Raw genomic sequence first — 19,139 nt, 5'->3', positions numbered from 1 at the left:
ACATTCTTTTAACAAATGCAACAATCTGTTTCAGCTCAGTAAGAAAGTATTATCCTGCTTATCATGCCCACACCCCGTACTGTGTGTTTTATGTGGTAAAATGTTAAATGCAAGTCTGGGGGCTCCTGAGTAAGAGGCTATTGGCAGTGCAAAAGGGAAAGATTTTACTATTAATGTCATTCTAGTAGTGATACTATCTCTGTATCTCTGCTAAGGCACTAACTGGAGCAGTTCTAGGGATCATTCCAACAACGTATGTATGCTGGTAGAATGTGTTTGGCTGTTTGGCATGGTACATCTCGGACTGTATGTTTGATAAGAAAATACACTTTTGATGTAAAAGACAGGTGCTTAGTCAAAGATATTCAGTGTACAGCTGAAGTCCCTGAAGGACAGAAAGGAGGATTTCTGCCTGTAGCTATACTCACCTGAGCCATCAGAGCCACCATTTCCAGAGCTAATTCCTTATTAACAGGAAACCTTCCATTGGCGATTTCATTGCTGACTTGGAAGGCCAGGAGCAACCGCTCCCGGTCTGTCTCACCTTTGGCCTGGTTCTGAAAATATAACCTAAAAGTAGAGAGGGTTGTGAAGGTAAAAAGATATTGTGAACTGAAAGTAGAGGTGAGAATCTTAATCAAGGTGAGTAAAAATAAAAGCGGTTGCTTTGTTTTGTTTCTCCTCCTTCTCTGAAGTGAACTTTGTGTATTGTGGGGGCACTGGACAGAGATTTGGAAGCTGAGGTGCCTCCCGTATTAACAAGATTTAGGCAAGGAGGCTCAAAACATGCTTTTAGCTTTGGAAGCCATTTGAATTCTGTAAGACAAATACACCAAGATAGCAAAGCCTTATTAAACACAGATAAATCAGTGTGCGTCCATCCCCATCAAGCATAGTCAGTCAGTATTTAAGATATGGCCTTCCTAATTATCACAGAATATGGAACTACCTCTGCTCTACCTGTATGAGCTTCTACATAGCAGCCTTTTAGGCTTATTAATTTTGCCAGTTTTGTTTTGACCACTTACACTGATATAGTTATTAAAAATAGTCTTTGGTTTGCTTCAGCAAGAAATACGAGACCAAATTAGAAGACTTTATTTCAAAAAGTGAAGAATTATTGTAAATCAAAGTTTCCTACTATTTTTTGTTCCCTTCAAACTTGCAATTTCTTTGACCTGGTATAGCAAGATGACAAATGGGGGTTGAGGACAGCAGCCTGGGGAATGCCTCCCAGAACTGTTCTTCATGCATGCTATTTACAGTCCACATAATCTAATCCAAATATTAAATTAAAGATGCATCTATGACTGTATATTCCACAATACTACACAAGATATTCATTCCAGTGGATCAGTTTGTTTATTTTTATGTCACTTTAACAATACCATTACGACCATATTGACCTTGCACATCTTATCAGAGTCCTTGGTGTCAGAAAAGCCCAACCTTGGAAAGACCGTATGAAAACATCCTTGCTGTCCAGTCTAGACACATTCCAATCCAACAAAATACTGCAAAGTTTCACTCGTGAAACAAATGCTGCCTTCTGGGTCAAAAGCAACAACTTCTGCTTCCACCTCTGTTACACCAACTAACAAAGTTTACAGAAATTTGTTTCCACTATTACAGTCAACAAAATCTTCGTATATTCAATACAGAACTTAGTCTCTTTTCATTTTGGGGTGGCCTTTGTTTCTCTTGCAAAGAGAAGTCACATGCAGAAAACTGTTCCTTGTTCTCATACACAACTCTCCATTCAATGTAATTCAGAATTCCTGCCTGTATTATAAATGATGAACTTTTTCCAGTTTTCGGTTTAGATCTTTGTCTCGTACTTCCCATCTCAACTATCTTTCATCATATAACTTTTAACATTTCTCTCTTTATAAAGTCTGGGCACTGCTACTACATGTCTCTTCTACAGCTTATGCAATTTAGAACATTGTTCTTGTATCTGAAAAGATCTTTGCAGATCATCTTTGTGATTCTTCACTTAATTGAAAGTTACAACATACTTTCACTGGTGATTTTTCCCTCTGGTTTCTCTTCCTCTCACCTAAAACACACTATTTAATTATGTTTTAGGATCTAGGCAAAGGAAATTGTGCCAAGTATTGCTTATTGTGCTACAGCTTGTTCTTAACTAATTTTAAGTCTATTCTGCTATTGCAAAGTGTTTTGGGTTTTACCTCTAGGCCATATACCCCCTTTTATACATGTACCACATACAAAAGTCATCACAGCTCACGTAGGATTTGAACGCATCTTAGCTAAAATACTTTTGGGACTAGCAGTACTATGAATTACTGGACATCTACAGAGATACATGCCATCTATAAATGTTTAATTAACAGCAGTGGTGAGGCCAACCGAGGGAGCACAGTACCTGTTCTTATAGGTCAACTTCACAATTCTTGTGCCACCTTCATATTTCCCAGGATGCAATTCTTTTAAGGCTTGTTCCCATTTAGAAATGACATCACAGATCTTTATAAAATATCATGGAGAGAAGAGAGACAAACTGAGGTGAAATGTAGAGTCAAGGTTTGAGGGAAAAGTAAGTGAAAAAAATATTGTGGAACACAGAAGTTAAAGAAACAGACTGGATCAGCATAAACACAGCCAAAAGTGACAATTCCTTTTTCTATTACGCAGTATGTAGAAAATAAAGCTTTCCCACTGAAAACTCCATCACTCATCTGCAGGGGGACACATGTAAGTGAATTCTGACCTGGGAGCAACTCTGTGACTATGTCTATATTAGGAAGGATCGAAGCCCAGTAGGAGCAGATCTACACAGTAAAGCACCTGTTCCGAGACTCTGTGCCCACAGTACGTGAGTTTCAAGGGGTTTTCCTTTGGACTACCTTCAGTCTGATCAAATGGTTTGAAAGCTCACTACTATGTTGGATCACATCTTCCAGTTCATATTTCATGTAGAAAGAATCCATTTCATGCTCTCTAAGGTTGCTCCTAAATGTGAATCAAAACATGGTTAACAGGAATGATTGGTAGGTTTACTTCAAAAGTGCCCTCCTGAGTCAAAATAAAGCACTAACGTACCCTCTGCATAGCAGCTGTCTACATGCATGGCTAAACCAAACCCTTGGCTGTCAATGTCCAAACTTTGGGAACATTGCATCCTAGATTCCAACTTTGTAATTCAAACACATTTTTAGTAATAGCATGATTAATTTCTCTGGTTCCATTCAGCTCCTGTTGGTTACTCCAGTCCTTCCACAAGCAGTCTAAAAAAGGCCCCTACTTCTCTTTTGATAGCATCTCAATAAAAGGAAGGTGAACATAAGAAGCCACATGAAATACATAATCAGATACCCTAATCCTCTCTTAAGAAGCTATTGAGTTTGCCTTGGCAAGTAAATAGTAACCAGGTAATCACCAGTTAAAGTTATGCCTTTGATTGTATCGAGCTCCTTCATTTATTCTAATATCTCATCTCTCCAAATGGTGGTTCAATTACCAGCAAAACTCCAGATTATCTGATCTATATCAGGCCCTGAAAGTGAAGTATACAATTTGGCACTGTCTGCGGTAGTTTCCGCTTTGAACCATCTAATTTAAAGTTATTGGTATCTTCTCCCTCTGTTGCCCAATGTGAAATCATACACACTGTAAAACTGAATGTTCATGTTCTTTACAGGTATCCAGTTCTCTTAAAAGCTGCCACTACCTCTATTCCTCTATCAATGCTGTACAACAAATTATTCTCCCAGATTTGTACCAAAATCTGATATGTCTCATTCATGGCCATGAGCCTGCTAACTTATGGCAGTCATCCAGCTGCAGTAGGGGTAAAAATCTCCACAGGAAAGACACAGATGTTAATACTTAGTCTGCTTTCCCTTTCCCTTGATCTGAGGCACTCCTCCCTTTTCTAAAGCGAAGGCGTACTCATTAGAGCTTTCGCCCCTAAGTACGTTCATCAACAATGAAAGCCTGAGTTATCTGGATAGATCAAGGAGATACTTCATAGTCCAATAGATGGGATTTATATAGACATGCCAAAAGACTCCCAGCCTAACGAAAATTTGTCTCAATTAGAAGTGGCACACTTGATGTTAGTTGTGATATCTGGTCACGCCAGCTAGCTCAGTCATGTTTTAATTTTGTAGTCAAGACAAATTAAACTTTAAAATGTACTAAAATAAAAGTTAAGTACTTTTTAAAAATTGACCAATTTATCACCTGCTAAAACAGAACACGCTTTGCCTTAACTCGTATTTCGGACTAGACTGAGCTAATTATAGAGTCACAGAATCATTTAGTATGGAAAAGACCTTTAAGATCATCAAGTCCATCCACAAACCTAACACTGCCACATTCACCACTAAACCATGTCCCTAAGCACCATATCTACACATCTTATAAACTCTTCCAGGAATGGTGACTCCACCACTTCCCTGGGCAGCCTGTTCCAATGCCTGACAACCCTTTCCGTGAAGAAATTCTTCCCAATATCCAATTTGAACCTCTCCTGGCATAAATTGAAGCCATTTCCTCTTGGCCTATCACTTGCTACTTGGGAGAAGAGACCAACACCCTCCATGCTACAACCTCCTTTCAGGTAGTTGTAGACAGCAATAAGGTCTCCCCTCAGCCTCCTTTTCTCCAGGCTAAACAGCCCCAGTTCCCTCAGCTGCTCCTCATTAGACTTGTGCTCCAGGCCCCTCACCAGCTTAATTGCTCTTCTCTGCACTCTCTCCAGCACCTCAGTGTCTTTCTGGTAGTGAGGGGCCCAAAACTGAACACAAGATTCGAGATGCTGCCTCATCTGTGCTGAGTACAGGGGAACAATCCGTTCCTCAGTCCTGCTGGCCACACTATTCCTGATACAAGCCAGGATGCTGTTGGCCTTTTTTGGCCACCTGGACACACTGCTGGCTCATGTTCAGCCAGGTGTTGATCAACACGCCCAGGTCCTTTTTCCCAGGCAGCTTTCCAGTCACTCTTCCCCAAGCCTATAGCGTTGCCCGGGGTTGTTGTGACCCAAGGGCAGGAATTAACATCTCATCTCTGAATACTGATCCAGATAGACAATGCCGAAGTTTATATATTTATTAGCCCTTTAGCAGCTCTTCAAGGATGTATGCTGAGTGTAGCAGGGGAGAAAAAAAAAAACAACCTTCATATTGCCCTGTAGGCAGTGTTCCAAATTCCTGCCAGAAGGGTCATCTGTGAACAGAGCAAATCCCATGTGGGATGGCTTCTTCATTCCTGTCTCCTGGTTCAGTTGCTGGATTAATTCATCAACCTTTGAGGAGCCATCAAAACCTACAACCTGCAATGAAAGAGGAGTTGCTTAAGGATAACTTTCAAGAAACATGACATTAATGGCTATTACAACTAATGAAGCCTGGTTTCCTACAGATTGGTGTCTTACGATTGACTGCCAGCTCCAGTGACAACATTTGGATATTGTCTTCCTTCACACTGCATTCATACTTGTACTGAGACTTGACATCTTTCCTTTTTCCCCAGCTACCTTTTCTTCCTAAAAACCTGTAGAGCCAGGAAAAATGGCTAAAATGGCAAGGAGGAGAAACAGCATCTATCTCCCAATATCTGATACTTACAAACACCATGGTGCCACCCACACAAAGGAGACAGGTTATAGTGCAATCCTCTAGTGCCCAGAAGAGAGGCAGCTGTGGTGGCTCACCTGGTAGGTTCCGTTCATGAAATGCACTGGGATGCTGAAGGGGAGTGAGTGGTGGTAAGGATTTCTCAGCAGGATGGACACAATCTCCATCCGGGAGGGCTTGGCTTCCCGCTCGCCAGCCTGCACTGTGCGGTCTACTGATCTCTGGCAGTAGATGGCATACTTGCCTATTTCACTCCTAGGCAAAGAGGTGGAGATAAACCACAAACAGGCTTTAATGCCATGTCCTCTTCTATTTCCCATGCCATGACAAAGCATTCCTCCCTCAGGCTTTTGCTCAAGCAAAGATACCTCTATGTGCAGATATCCTAGTTCATCTCAACAGAGTAACAGCTCAACTGAAAGGCTACAACACAAACCTGGGCTCTGAGGATCTGTAAAATTAAGGTAGATAATAGACTCTCTGGGAAGCACAAGAGCATTCCCTGCTCCTAGGTAGAGTGGACATAGTACAGGAATATCCTCTTCTGTACCCTGTTGCCATCATCGTTCCCATTAAACTAAGAGCAGTTCACCCTCAAACTTCCTGTCATGCCAGCCAAATTTAGTTACTATTCTGCTAAGTCCTGGTAAGTATTAATAATAATTTGTAATGTATTAGTTTCACAGGACTATGTAAGTTGTGTTTATCAATTTACATGGTTATACAAATTGTAAGTTGCCAATCAAGACTCGACAGAGTTTCAAAGCAGGCTCACATTTGTTAGTAGTTCAATACAGGATAGGGATTGTCATTAATATGTTTGGTTTACTGTCTAGTGAAGAGAGTGCTTTATTGAACAGCACCAAAAGGATATAAGTGTCTCTAAAGCCAGGCACAACACCTTTTGCAAAAATGTTAAGGATGTATATTTGGAATAAATTCTGAAATGAAGGATTTATAACCATGCTATCACTTTGCAGGGGAAACTAATTCCATTCAAGATACCTTTGGGAGGTCAGTACATGATTAAATCTCCAGGTAAATCCATGCAAGCAACATGGAAGTCAGGAGCTCTGGCTTTTCACTGTAGCAATATATTGTTCACCTCCCCAGTAATGTGTTTGAACAGTTTTCAAATGGAGAATCTTGCTTCAATGAGAAGCTGTTGTGTCTGGCTTCAAATGCTCCTGAGCCCAGTGTCCTCCAACCTAGAACTGTGGCTGACTTTTCTTCCTCTCTTACAGGTTGCATATATACTCTAAGTCACCTTTCACGGAAAAAAATACCTAGAATGAAGATCTAGTGTAAATCTAGACCATAGGCCTGTGTAAATATTCTCATGTCTTGTTTGCTGTATGAATCAGGGAAAGCATATCTATTTAACTGGTCAAGAGACAGCTGTACCTGCTCCATCTGAAGAGACAGAAGTGTTCCTAAAGCTTGGCAGAAGGAGCTAAGCTAAGTCCCATTTAGCAACTGCTCTATATCTGATAAACTACAGATGAAGATAAGCACAGTTTTCAGTAATTTCTGTATGTTTTTTCCTAACCCTAATGACTATTTCATAGCTGGGTGGTATAATTCCTCTTTGCTTCTGCTTAAAGTTTATTTGTGGATAAAGGTACTTTGGGGCCAAGAACCTGGCAGACCATCAGCACAGTAATGCTTGAAATTGATGCATTAAATCAGTTTAATAGAGCCCAGCACATCCTTATGAAATTCAATAGTCCCTAACAGCAGAACAGCTCCACTACTAAGTCAAATAGGCCAGTTGGGGAGCTGGTAATACACAAGTTTGAAAAGATGGTTTCTCGTTACTAGCCAGAAGATCCCTAATGTGTTGCCTTAGCCAATGCAGGGAGAGCCTGAATATTGAGGAGAGCCTGATATCTGTACTTTTGCTACAGAGAAGAAATAACAAATATTAGGCAGCATAAAAAGACCCAAACAAACAAAACACACACACACCCCACAAAACAAACAAACAAACAACACAAAACACCAAACAACCAACCAACAACTTGATAGGAATACATAGATATCCTTTGCAATACCAGTAGACTATCAGCTTGAGTTCTGAGGCAGACTTACGCTGAGTATTTAGATACGAATATTTGTTTGAAAGGAAACCAGTCTTTTACCAATGTCTTAGCAACACTATATCGTTGCAGCAGATGACTAGACATCTCTAGCTGTGACCTCAAGGACAGTGAGATAAGCATCACCATGGAAATAAACCAAGAGCATGTACACTGGAGAACAACTTACTGCTGTTACAGTAGATCTTCCAATGTTTTCTTACAGGGGAAAGTGTTACACAACAAAGAGGTAACAGAAAACAGTACTAACATGTATTTCAGGTTTGATAGTTTTTCTTCACTTTTTATGGTTCCCCGAGATGTTCTCTGCCTCACTTTTGTTCTGTCAGTATACCTGCTAACCTGACAGCAGAATGTGATCACCTAAAATTCTGATAATTCCTTCTAAATAATTACTTTGGTCTGTCTATCAATGAAAGAAAATAGCTGCAACAGCAAAAACTCCTTATGTAGCTCCAGTTATATCTGAAAAAGTTCTTTTGCTCGGTTTTGTGAAGTGGCTTAATATGTGACAAATAAGTGTGAACAACTGAAAGGGGACAGCTTGATGTCCCCTTCCTCAACTTATTTTTGCAGACGTGAGTTACAAAATTGCTTCCATCTTTATCTGTAGTGGTTGCAAAAGGCATTCAGCTTAGCAGAAGAAAATGGTGTGGTGGTCTTTACCTGGGGTCTGCATGTCGCTGCAGGTGCTGTTTGACGTACCAGAGGAAGTGATGTTGAGGCAGGAAGAGAGGAGCACACAAAGCCAGGAGTTGCCAGCACTGTGAACATAAAACTGCAAATCATTCTTGTTCTGTACTTCTTGCTTGTTGTCTTTCATAGAATACTGCAACCAAAATGTTGGATGATGACTAGTGCTTTTGGGACTGCTCAGTTTTTAGACATGTAGTTCAAGATGCTTTAAAGGGAAGTGGTGGTCAGAGGACAGCCTGCTCTTCAGTATCTCAGCCTAGACTCTAAGAAGAGATGTTGTAAATGATTGGCCACTTTTGAAAATTGTGGCTAGTGTAGTCAGAGCTGAGTGAACAATTGAGACTTTAATTAATACTTTTTTCCTATTTGTAACTGTAAATCATAACAAAGAATACACTGAGAAATTTTATTTCAAATTAGACCCATTATTCTTCAACCAGATTTTATTTTCTCATGTGAGTTGAGAATATTATGATCAAGTATGTACATTCATGCTGTAACTCATTAATTTGATTCACCCAATAATTATCAGATTTCATGCTTAATAGTAATATTCATGATTTGCATGCTTTCGATTAACTAAAATAGAAAACCAAATAAATACTATGTGACAATTACAAGCTAGGCAACAGGAGCTATTAATTTGGTTTCTGAATACGGTCTGAATAGACCACTAGTAACTGGCAAATGGTTAAATTCAAACTAAAATCTCTTTTGCAAGTCGTTACATTCTCAATGTTTTTCTTTGCACATCAGTGCTGAGATTCTCTTTCCTCCAGCACACCTGTAGCATTTGCACAGCTTTATGAGAACCAGTCCCATTGTTAATTATTAAAAACATGAAATTAAATAGAAAGTACTTGCAGAGTGGAAATGACAAAAGAGGAACTGACCTGAATGAATGAGTGGTTCTGGGGTTGTCGGCAGCTGGTCTGTTTAACTAGCTGACAGTAAATTTCATTCTGCAGCTCAGTATGTGTCAAGCAGACCTGCAGTGCTGTCTGGGCAAGTGACACATGATAATCAATAGAAGATGCCTCCACAGGGACATTGATGAACAGCTGACAGGACTGTAAAAGGGTGGAAGTTAGCCAATGTCATGAATACAGCGACTTTTCTCTGATACTTTGCAGGCCAGGGTCCCCAGATGTGTTACAGACAATTAATGGATTCTTCTACATAACCTTCTCTCTTTAGTTGTTGCAACTAGGAAATTCACTCAGCCTCCCCCAGCTGAGGAACTCACAAGGCAGCAAAAGAATCAAGGGGAAAATGTGCTTCCTGCCTTCCATGCCTGTGCTTTACCTTGCTAAGACTCTCCAGGCTTACTGCTGATCTTACACTTGCAGAGTGTGAGAATCAAATCTCCAATGGCTTCACCATTGGCCTTACTGACACAGCTAAGTTTGCCAGTAAACTGTTTCTGCTTCCTTCAATCCAGCTATTGGAGAGGAAAGAGGAAGATAAGACTAACTCTGAAGCATAAAGCTTGTTGGGGACATTGCTCCTAAACCGAGATTGCCTAAAAGGAAAATGTAAACTTCCAGAGAATTAATGACACCTAATTAATGACACTTGTAATTAAATAATACAGCAGGCCTGTCTGAACCAATGAATGGCAACAGTAAATGTTATGACAAATAGTGTTGTTGCAAATTAACTGCCATGTTGAGGAAAATAACTGAAAACCACACAACGTCCCTTTAAATACCTTAAAAAGTTTCAGAGCTTCAGTCTGTAGAGCCTCTGATGGCAGAGTGGTGAGGGATGTGTGCAACCCATCTTTACTGTAGCACAACATAGGATGTTTCCACAGAGGAGAATCTGAGGCAGCAGACAGGCAGAAACATGCAATGTCAGAAACAGAAGAAAGATAACAGTGTCCACACTGAAAAGGAGCCTTGCTGACATGGCAAAGCACCCGAGGAAGCAGCACTGCACTAGGTCACGTTTATCTTTGGTGGCACTTCACTGATTTCAGCAAAGCCTGCTATGACTAAACTGTCACCAGCAGCACTAGTCATCAGCAGAAACAAGCATTGCCATTCTCAATCCTGCCATGTTAGAGCTTCTCATCAGCTGGACTCAGCTGAGAAACTGCTCAGCTGTGCGTTCAAACCAGAGACACAAACTCTGCCAGGGCAGCTGCCTGCAATGGGAGTCTTTGTTAGTGAAAGTCACAATTCAACAGTAAGCAAGGTTCACGTATATGTCTAGGAATAGGTGAGTGTACAGGAAAAGAGTGCTAAGTATGAATGGATGTTGTTATTACATGTTTGAGAACATGGTACATAAACATACATGAATGAGCAAGTATCAAAGATGAGGAGGAACAGATGAGGATGGATATATGCATGAGGGTTTATATGTGCTGACAAAGGATGAGATGAGAAGGTAGGGGTGTGTGTGAGTGTGTTTAGAGGAGAGAGCATGCGTTTGTATGGTCAAGATTCCCAGGAAAGGAAAATCAAGACCAACAATAACAGGAAAAGTTAAAGCTCACATTTCTTTATTTTAATTTGAATTAATGTTACGGATGCTTCAGATGCTTTGATAAATGATGTGACAATATGATGGACTTGTCTAGTTTCACTACAATGCCTGTATCCTCTCTGGAGATGTTCCTGTGCAACTAAGGGAGAAGGACACTATATCACATGCTGTTCTACTAAAAATCCACTTTCCTCACCTTTGGCTGGATTAAGACTAGGAATTGAAATTACCCTTCCTTATGCTTTGCTACTACGGAAAAAAAGCTTGTGGTTTCTACTTACCAGGGTCTCCCTCTGCATCCAATAGCTTTCCAATGAGTTGTTCATATGATGTGCCCACTGTGGCATTACTGCTACCAGCCGCTACGGTCAGATGGTACAGCCAGGTATTCTAGGAGCAAGGATGAGAACAGTATGGGTCAATTCAGACCTTATTTTCTACAAAGAGGTTCAGTCTGTATGCCCAATTTGCTTTGCTGATACCAAAAAGACTCTTGCTCTCCAAAAAGACTGCCTTTTATACCTTCTCCTGTTTGGTACGAATAAGTAAGTATGTGGGACTCTGGTCCTGTGGGTGAATCACCAGTGTACAGTGGGATGAGAGAAGTCCTCCACCAGTAGCTTCATAATCTTCATCAGAGTCACAGGAACGGTCTACCTCTTCCACTCTGGACTCACGCATAGGCAGATGCCCTAGAGGACACTGTAAGAGGGGAAGCAAGTTAGACAAGTGTAGCTAATCTCCCCCTATGGACAGGGAACACTGGGAAAGAAAACCAAGTTCAAAATGTTAGCAATTCTGTAAAATGTAAGGAATAAACTATGATTCAGTGTTTAACTGATATAATAATACAATTTTGCATTTGTATAGAATCTCTTCTATCAACTAAAGTACTCATAAAACTGTGTTACTACTTTTATTTTTCTTGGGAGTGAATCTACAGGTCTGAATGAGAATATGCAAATAAAAAGATGGTCTTTCCCATAAGGTACTGTTTTCATCCCATGACACTTGTCAGTTGTGTTTTCATCATTGGTTCTGCAAGGCAGGATGTGTTTTCTGATGGTCAGTTGCTCAATATCTTGAGCCACTGTTTTCCAATCCTGCTCAAACTTTCTGCTTTCTACATTACATAAATAGGTAGATGCAGACAAACAGGATATCTGCTGTACTAACTCTGGAGGTCGATCCCAAGTATGAGTCACAGTATTCCTTGATATTCTAAAAGGTGGGTTTTGACATCACCAAGACAAAGGAATGGACGGTTGAGCCAAAATTCCAGAAATGGAAGCACATTACACTGACTATATTGTTGTTGCTACTTATTTTCATGATAGTATGCAGAATATATCAGCTGCTGTATGAAAGTCTGTTCTAAAGGCTTCACAAAACCAAATGGAGAAAGTGAGAAACAAGATATACAGTGATCTGAGAAAGAGCAGTCTCTTGTCTTTTAAGTCTTTTGTCATTTTAGCTTTAAATATATATAATTTTTTAATTATATTTTTTTTTTTCTCTTTTTGGCACAGACACTGTTAGAAGAGGAGAAGTACAACCAAGGAAGAGCTTGAAGCGTGAGACACAGAAGCAGTAAAAGCAAGGAAACTTCATGAGAAATGGGAAAGGAGGGTTCAGGAACCAAAGGTGAAAAGGAATTACCTTATCTTCATGATTTCGATAGTAGTAGAAAGTTTTTCCAATCAGTGCACACCAGACCAGCTTAGAGTGACCGTGCTTGACCTGTAAGGAGGACAAAGAAATGCACGTTTTAAAATAAGCAGTGTTGCTGGAACAATTTTCTAGGATTTCATCTTTCAATTCAACTCTCCCTTAAAACCTTGCATATGTTATTTGTTCTGTGCTAATATGAGCTCCTCTCCAGACATACAGGGCACCATTTCCAAAAGCAGATAAGTACATTCCACCTAAGCAGATGAGACATAGGTACTTATGGAAATGGGTCTATGATTTGGTGAAGTATTTTACTCATTCATAACAACTCAATTTCGTATCCTGAAATACAATATTAAGAATAATGCTTTTAAGATTATCAAAACAAATAGTTTCATCTCAGCTGGAAAAGACCAGTCAAAGCATAGCCTAGGTAGTTGTTTCCTATTACAGACAAACAAGCTTCAGATGCAGGCTGTGTTTAACCATTTTTAGATGCTGACCAGAATTATATTAAAAAATTCATAGTAACATACTGTGCAAAACTAATCTATGGAAATGGCATAACACAAGAATTTTCAGCCATTGTACTCTGTACTAATGCATATGCAGTCTGTTATGATGGAAATAAATGCCAACCTAGATCCATACAAGTAATTTCTTTGAAACTCTCCTGTATCATCAAGTTAAGTTCAACTAAATGTGACATTTAACAACATTTCCTGTTTTTTGATTTGTTTTTTACCATGACATGCTGTGAATTCTGTTGAAGAAAAGCATACATAAGCTGAGTATTTGTTATAACTTACTATTTGACAAGTCAGTATCTCTCAGTAGCCTTGTTTGTCCCATTCCTTATAATTTATACAAATGTTCCTCTCTCTAAAATACAGAGATCTACTGCCACTTTTCTTTCTTTCCCCACTCTTCTAGGGAGTATTAATACACTAATTTCTTGTTGACATGTACTGAACAAACCAAGAAGATCGTACACTGTCGATACTGAACCAAACTGAATAAAGAAAGAAATTGTATTTTACCTTGGTGAGCCAACCTTTCACAGTAGGTTTGGCATCACTGTGAGGAACACCAACAGGACTGGTCACCTGCACTCTCAGGATACTCTGTAGGACATGAATCCATTCCTCCAGGATGTTGGGAGAGTCTGCTGTCAGGAAGTAAGTTCTCTTGTCTGTCATGAGCTGGAATGAAAAGGAGTGAGGAAGTACAAGTCTGCAAACCTACGAATCTTTCTTGGAGCTGCTTGCAGTTTCACAATCCCATACAGATTTTTTTTCTTTTGGTGGTTCAGATGGGATTTTTTTTGAGGTAAGAAAAAAGGTTCGAACCCTCAAAGCCAAAGTGAAAGAACTGAAACTCAAATAAATCAAACTCTCAGGAGCTCTCTTGCTGTTTCTGTTGGAAAGAAAGTAGCTCACAGGTCAGGCCATGTGCCTTTCAGGCAGGGTATGAGAGAAACTTTCATGCTGCCTTTATAATGAAGTCTTCTAACAGTAATGACTTCAAACAGAACCGAGTGATGGGTTAACTTCTAATACTTTGGAAGTAAAATTATAATAGAAATCCAACACTTCAGATCCTTCAGACATGTAAAGTCAGGCTAGAGATCTTCTGAATCCTTCAGACAGAGGAGATCCTAGGTACTATCTGGTTTTAATTGTTATAAAAATCACTTTTCCTGCAGATTTCAAGCTCTCAGTCCTAACTGCAAAACAAAGGAAAGTGTTATGCTATAAAACAATACAAAATACCTGGTGAGACCACACCTGGAATATTGTGTCCAGTTCTGGGCCCCTCAGTTGCAGAAGGACAGGGAACTGCTGGAGATGGTCCAGCGCAGGGCAACAAAGATGATTAAGAGAGTGGAGCATCTCCCTTATGAGGAAAGGCTGAGGGAGCTGGGGCTCTTCAGTTTGGAGAAGAGGAGACTGAGGGGTGACCTTATTAATATTTACAAATATATAAAGAGTGAGTATCATGAGGATGGAGCCAGGCTCTTCTTGGTGACAACCAATGGATGGACAAGGGGTAAGGGGTTCAAACTGGAACACAAGAGGTTCCACTTAAATTTGAGAAGAAACTTCTTCTCAGTAAGGGTATCAGAACACTGGAACAGGCTGCCCAGGGGGGTTGTGGAGTCTCCTACTCTGGAGACATTCAAAACTCGCCTGGACACATTGCTGTGTAACCTCATCTAAGTGTTCCTGCTCCAGCAGGGGGATTGGACTAGATGATCTTTTCAGGTCCCTTCCAATCCCTAACATTCTATGATTCTGTGTGAAAATAAATGAGAAGTTTTTTCAGTTTCCAAAAGCTGTATTTGCATTGCAATTTAGCTGTTTCCCCACTATTTATTAAACTAACTGCTTCACTTGTGCCAGGAAAGACAGGGCCAGACAGCTAGCTCATTCAGTTGAGACATACAGTATCATTCAGCCTGAAATAAGCGCGTGATTATCTGCAGGATGAAAAAGCAGTGCTCACCTGGAATGTTTGGGACCCTTCACCTCTGACAATTTGGCATGAAGAATTCAGCTCCATCTGCCCTTGTGGCTTGTGGATAACATCACTCTGAGACATTAAAAGCAAACAGCTTTTTCAGTATGAAAAAAATTTCAGATAAGTCTTAGAGTACTTAAATACAGCATAATATGCATGTGCAGGTTGGAGTCTGAATCCATGAGCTGGGAAGGAGAGATGAAGGTTGCAGGGTTGAATATGAGAGTGCGATCCCATTGAAATGATGAAGCAAAAGTCTCCTCAATAGTGGCAAGCAATATAATAGGGGTAATGGCGATGAATACTGTCTTCTGAAGTTCACATTGGACATTAGGAAAAAACAGAACAAACCCGTTCTCACTGGGAAGGCAATACAACACCAAATAGGTACCCAGATAGTGACTGAATTTCCACCTTTGGAAGTTTTCAAGATTCAGCTAAAGCCATGAGCAGTTTGATCTACAGCTGGTGACAGTCGCTCTTCAATGTGTCAGTTGGACCAGGGTCTTCCAGAAGTCCCTTCTAATCAACAGTCTAAATTCTGCATATTTATGAAATTATTTTTTATATATAATACATATGTATAATTTGCTTGTGAATTCTCATTTCTTACCAGAAATAAAGATGCATTGTGCCCTAAAGGTGTATTTTTTTTCTTGTCAGAATATGACAACTGAAAAAAATAAAAAAATGAAAATAAGTCTTCTCAATATTCCTGACTTGTAAGCAAAGATGTGTATATACACAGAAATACTGTGTAATTATGCAGGTATGGAGGAAATTGCTGTGTCCAGAAGAAAAATGTATGGAAGGTTAATATCTCTAAATATAATATAATTCTCTGTAATGCAGCTAAGTACAGCAGAATAATGAAGGCAAACAATACATGTATTTTATTGTATATACAAATTTCAAATGCACACTGCTAGAATTTTGGAAATAACTTTGAAACAGCTGTGAATTATAAAAAATATTTGGAAAGGTTTTTAATACACAAACATGCTCTCTCAATATTGTTTCATTGATCATTGCAAGACAGCATTTTGCACGAAAGCTTATTTTCAATTTTACCCTAGTTTTCTAATACTTTCACATCCATGTAGGAGGATGAAAAATGAAAGAATCCAGCTTTTGTTCCCCTGAAAGTTGTAGTTTTTTCTCAGAGCCCCATATACTGACTGATGAGCATGTATCTGTGCCCTCCTGGTATTGTAATTTATTTTTCCTTTATTTCCAACTTAAACATGACCAAAGCTGGGCCATAGTATGCCTTCTGCTTTTCATCATCTGTACAAAATTAACCAGTAGGTGTTAAGCTTCTGTCATGAACAAACTCTCATCACCTGGAAAGTGCCACTATAAGGAGCTTGCCTGCCTAAGAAGAGACCCGTGGTTGAACATCTGAGTCAGACGTAAAGCTCTTTGGCAGGACATTTTTAGGGAAGCTTCTCCATGGCTGCCCACTCTGCCAGTGGTATCAGCCTGATATCAGTTCTGCAGCCTTCCCCTGTGCCTCCACACAGGAGCAAATCCACCCCAGTGACTCACCGGAGACTTGTAGTACATGATTTGTCTGTTTCTTAGAACAAACCATCGTCTCTTCCACATCTTCACCTGGCTGCCCATTTTCAGCAAGTAACCTGATTTCTCCAGGGGTTCCTGGAGGGCAAAAAGGAAAGGTGAGAGGAGATTTTCTTGTACCTCTCAAAATACAAATGAAAGAGTATCGAAATCAAGCTCAGACGTTCACTGCATCTCCTTCATTTTCTGCTTTACTCTGCCTGATGGGAGTAGCAGGCATCCAAGGTCAGCGCTCTCTGCTCAACTTGGAGGGAGTCCTGGACTGTCTGTGTAGCTGCAAATACCACATTGTGTTATTTTATTAAAGAAGGCATCTGAAGATCATTTCACTAATTATTTGATGCACTGAAAACTTATTTGTCTTCCTACCACAGCAGTGATTTTCCGAATAAAAGTGAAGGCTGACTCTTAGCCCTGATTTGACTTCAGTTTCTCGTCTCCTTGATCTCTTACGTTCAAGAGTACAGAACCTAGTGCTCCTCACGTTTGAGGTTTTTTCCTAGGCCAAAATATTCTACCCTTTCTCCTTCCTTCCTCTGAATTTCCAAACTTGTTTTTGTCACAAAAGTATAAGACCATCATTAAAGTAGAATACAACTATAAGAAACTAGTACAGGTCATCAGGAAAGAATACAGCCCTTGATGCTTATACTTTTATCTAACCACATAACAGAAATTACACCTTCTTCTGAAGCATCAGATAGTGCCTTTGCATACAAACCAGCTGGGCCAACAGCCCAGTCTATTAGAGTATCAGTTTGCAGGGGATAAACTCAATATATCGCAGTCATGCTTTTTCAAGGCCGAGGCTCTGTGTCCCTTCACAACTGTGAGGCAGCAAGACTTACAGTGCAGATTCCACCATCAGCGGAATAGGAAGATGTTCGTTGTAGCTTATGTTCTGGCTCTGAATAGTCACCATCCAAGGAGTAGGCATCAGGAGGGATGGCATAGTCACTCTCGGAACTCAGTGAAGACATAGATACCCCTGCTCAAAATAAAGGGAAGAATGAGAGTCATGGCTAGACAGAAGCATGCACTGAATACTGCACACTCTGAAAAAGTTTTTGAGTTCACCGTTAAGGCTTTTGTTCAAGAACAGATCAGATATCGGGAACTCAAAGCCCACTAACCAAACTTCCGCAACCTTTTTTTTTTCTCCTAGGAAGACAAGTAGTGAGAGAGATACTGGCGGTGAAATAAATTTGTTACGGAATAAAAAGAGATTAAAACCCTTTAAATAAATAAATAAAACAGACTTCTTAACTAAGTCACAGACAAACTGTTTTCAGCTTGGAAACAATCAATCATAAAGCCTTGAGCCCCTCTCATTCAAACTAAAGAAAAGGCTCCCTCATCAGCAATGGGGCTTTGCTTTCTGTGAATCTTCCACCACTGGTCCATGGCAATGCACAGACACATCATAATAGAAGTTAAGACTACATGAAATGGGATTCTATTTTATTGACTACCATTTGTAACGAAATTTCCACTCCAGGATCCAGTTTAACCTTCCCAGCAGTCAAGAAAGATTGTCCTAGCCAGGACCCAAATTACCCAATGCTTCTCAGAAATATGAAGGATTTGCTTACTGGCCAAGAAATTATCAAAGGTAGAAACCATTTTCAACATGTCAGTACTAGCTTACTTACAAGGAGAAATCATAGAAAAGGTATGGATGGGTTCACTGGGATGTGACGAATTTGGGACATCAATCCTTCCCACAGTCTTAGCTTAGCAATTGCCTGGATGGAAATCTATTAGCAGTAAAATCCCACCTAAGCGGACAGGTTACTGTCGAGTAGCTGTTGATGTCCGCATACACTTTGGGAGAACTCCTTATTAGCATCACCAAGGCTGAGCGTTCGTCTGTCCCTGATGATGCAGTTCAGGACATCCTGCCTCACTCCTGAGGACAGAGTTCATGCTGATCAGTAGCAACACTCCCACTTTACCTCTCTTCACTGCACGAGGACTGCCTGGCATGCTGGCTTTCCTGTTCTCAGATCCAGCAGTAGAAGTCCTGAAGCTGGCATGGGAGCCACAGTCATCATCAGAGCCTGAAGACTCATCTAAGAAAGGCACGTTGCTGATCTGTGTGGCTTTCTGGAAAACAGACTTGGATGGTCAGCATGCAAAGGAGGAGTTTCCCCAGGACAATCCCTGCTCAATAAGGAAACAGAACATTCGACATAGGCCCTTCACTCTCTCACTGCCTTGCCCACTGCGGTTCCCAGGGCTCCTCATTTCCTCCCTTTCTGGTCTGAGAACTTCCAAACTGGACTCTCTAGTCTGATCTGTTTGGTTCTCCTCCGGTTACACCCTCCTATTGTTTCACAAGCCCCATGCTACCCCATAAGCTCTCAAGAGCTTTCTTTCATTTCATTCTCTTGGCTATAGCCACTATTACCCTTAGATTTCTACAGTCTCATAGTGCACACTGCAGCTTTCTCAGTTCCTCCTTGCAACTTCT

General features: G+C 40.3%; 1 protein-coding gene across 6 annotated transcripts in view; it reads right to left on the bottom strand.

Moving 5' to 3' along the window:
* Nucleotides 1–19,139, bottom strand: part of PLEKHH1 (pleckstrin homology, MyTH4 and FERM domain containing H1) — a 53,424-nt gene that overhangs the window by 7,776 nt on the left and 26,509 nt on the right. For 5 of the 6 annotated variants that reach the window (XM_071809310.1, XM_071809307.1, XM_071809308.1 and 2 more), the window contains 16 exons: nt 18,622–18,772; nt 17,515–17,654; nt 16,634–16,744; nt 15,699–15,758; nt 15,071–15,157; nt 13,606–13,767; nt 12,554–12,634; nt 11,417–11,596; nt 11,176–11,284; nt 10,113–10,225; nt 9,295–9,471; nt 8,372–8,469; nt 5,684–5,861; nt 5,147–5,302; nt 2,390–2,490; nt 429–570 (listed from right to left, as the gene is read on the bottom strand). In XM_071809310.1, coding sequence (XP_071665411.1) covers nt 429–570; nt 2,390–2,490; nt 5,147–5,302; nt 5,684–5,861; nt 8,372–8,469; nt 9,295–9,471; nt 10,113–10,225; nt 11,176–11,284; nt 11,417–11,596; nt 12,554–12,634; nt 13,606–13,767; nt 15,071–15,157; nt 15,699–15,758; nt 16,634–16,744; nt 17,515–17,654; nt 18,622–18,772 — 2,046 coding nt within the window. The remainder of the gene's footprint in view (nt 1–428; nt 571–2,389; nt 2,491–5,146; nt 5,303–5,683; nt 5,862–8,371; nt 8,470–9,294; nt 9,472–10,112; nt 10,226–11,175; nt 11,285–11,416; nt 11,597–12,553; nt 12,635–13,605; nt 13,768–15,070; nt 15,158–15,698; nt 15,759–16,633; nt 16,745–17,514; nt 17,655–18,621; nt 18,773–19,139) is intronic. The other variant, XM_065839103.2, reaches the window with a different exon arrangement.

Source organism: Patagioenas fasciata, chromosome 5, assembly GCF_037038585.1.
Source record: "Patagioenas fasciata isolate bPatFas1 chromosome 5, bPatFas1.hap1, whole genome shotgun sequence".
Classification (NCBI taxonomy): domain Eukaryota; kingdom Metazoa; phylum Chordata; class Aves; order Columbiformes; family Columbidae; genus Patagioenas; species Patagioenas fasciata.
The sequence above is the reverse complement of the archived record's forward strand: the minus strand, read 5'-3'. Positions and strand labels throughout refer to the sequence as shown.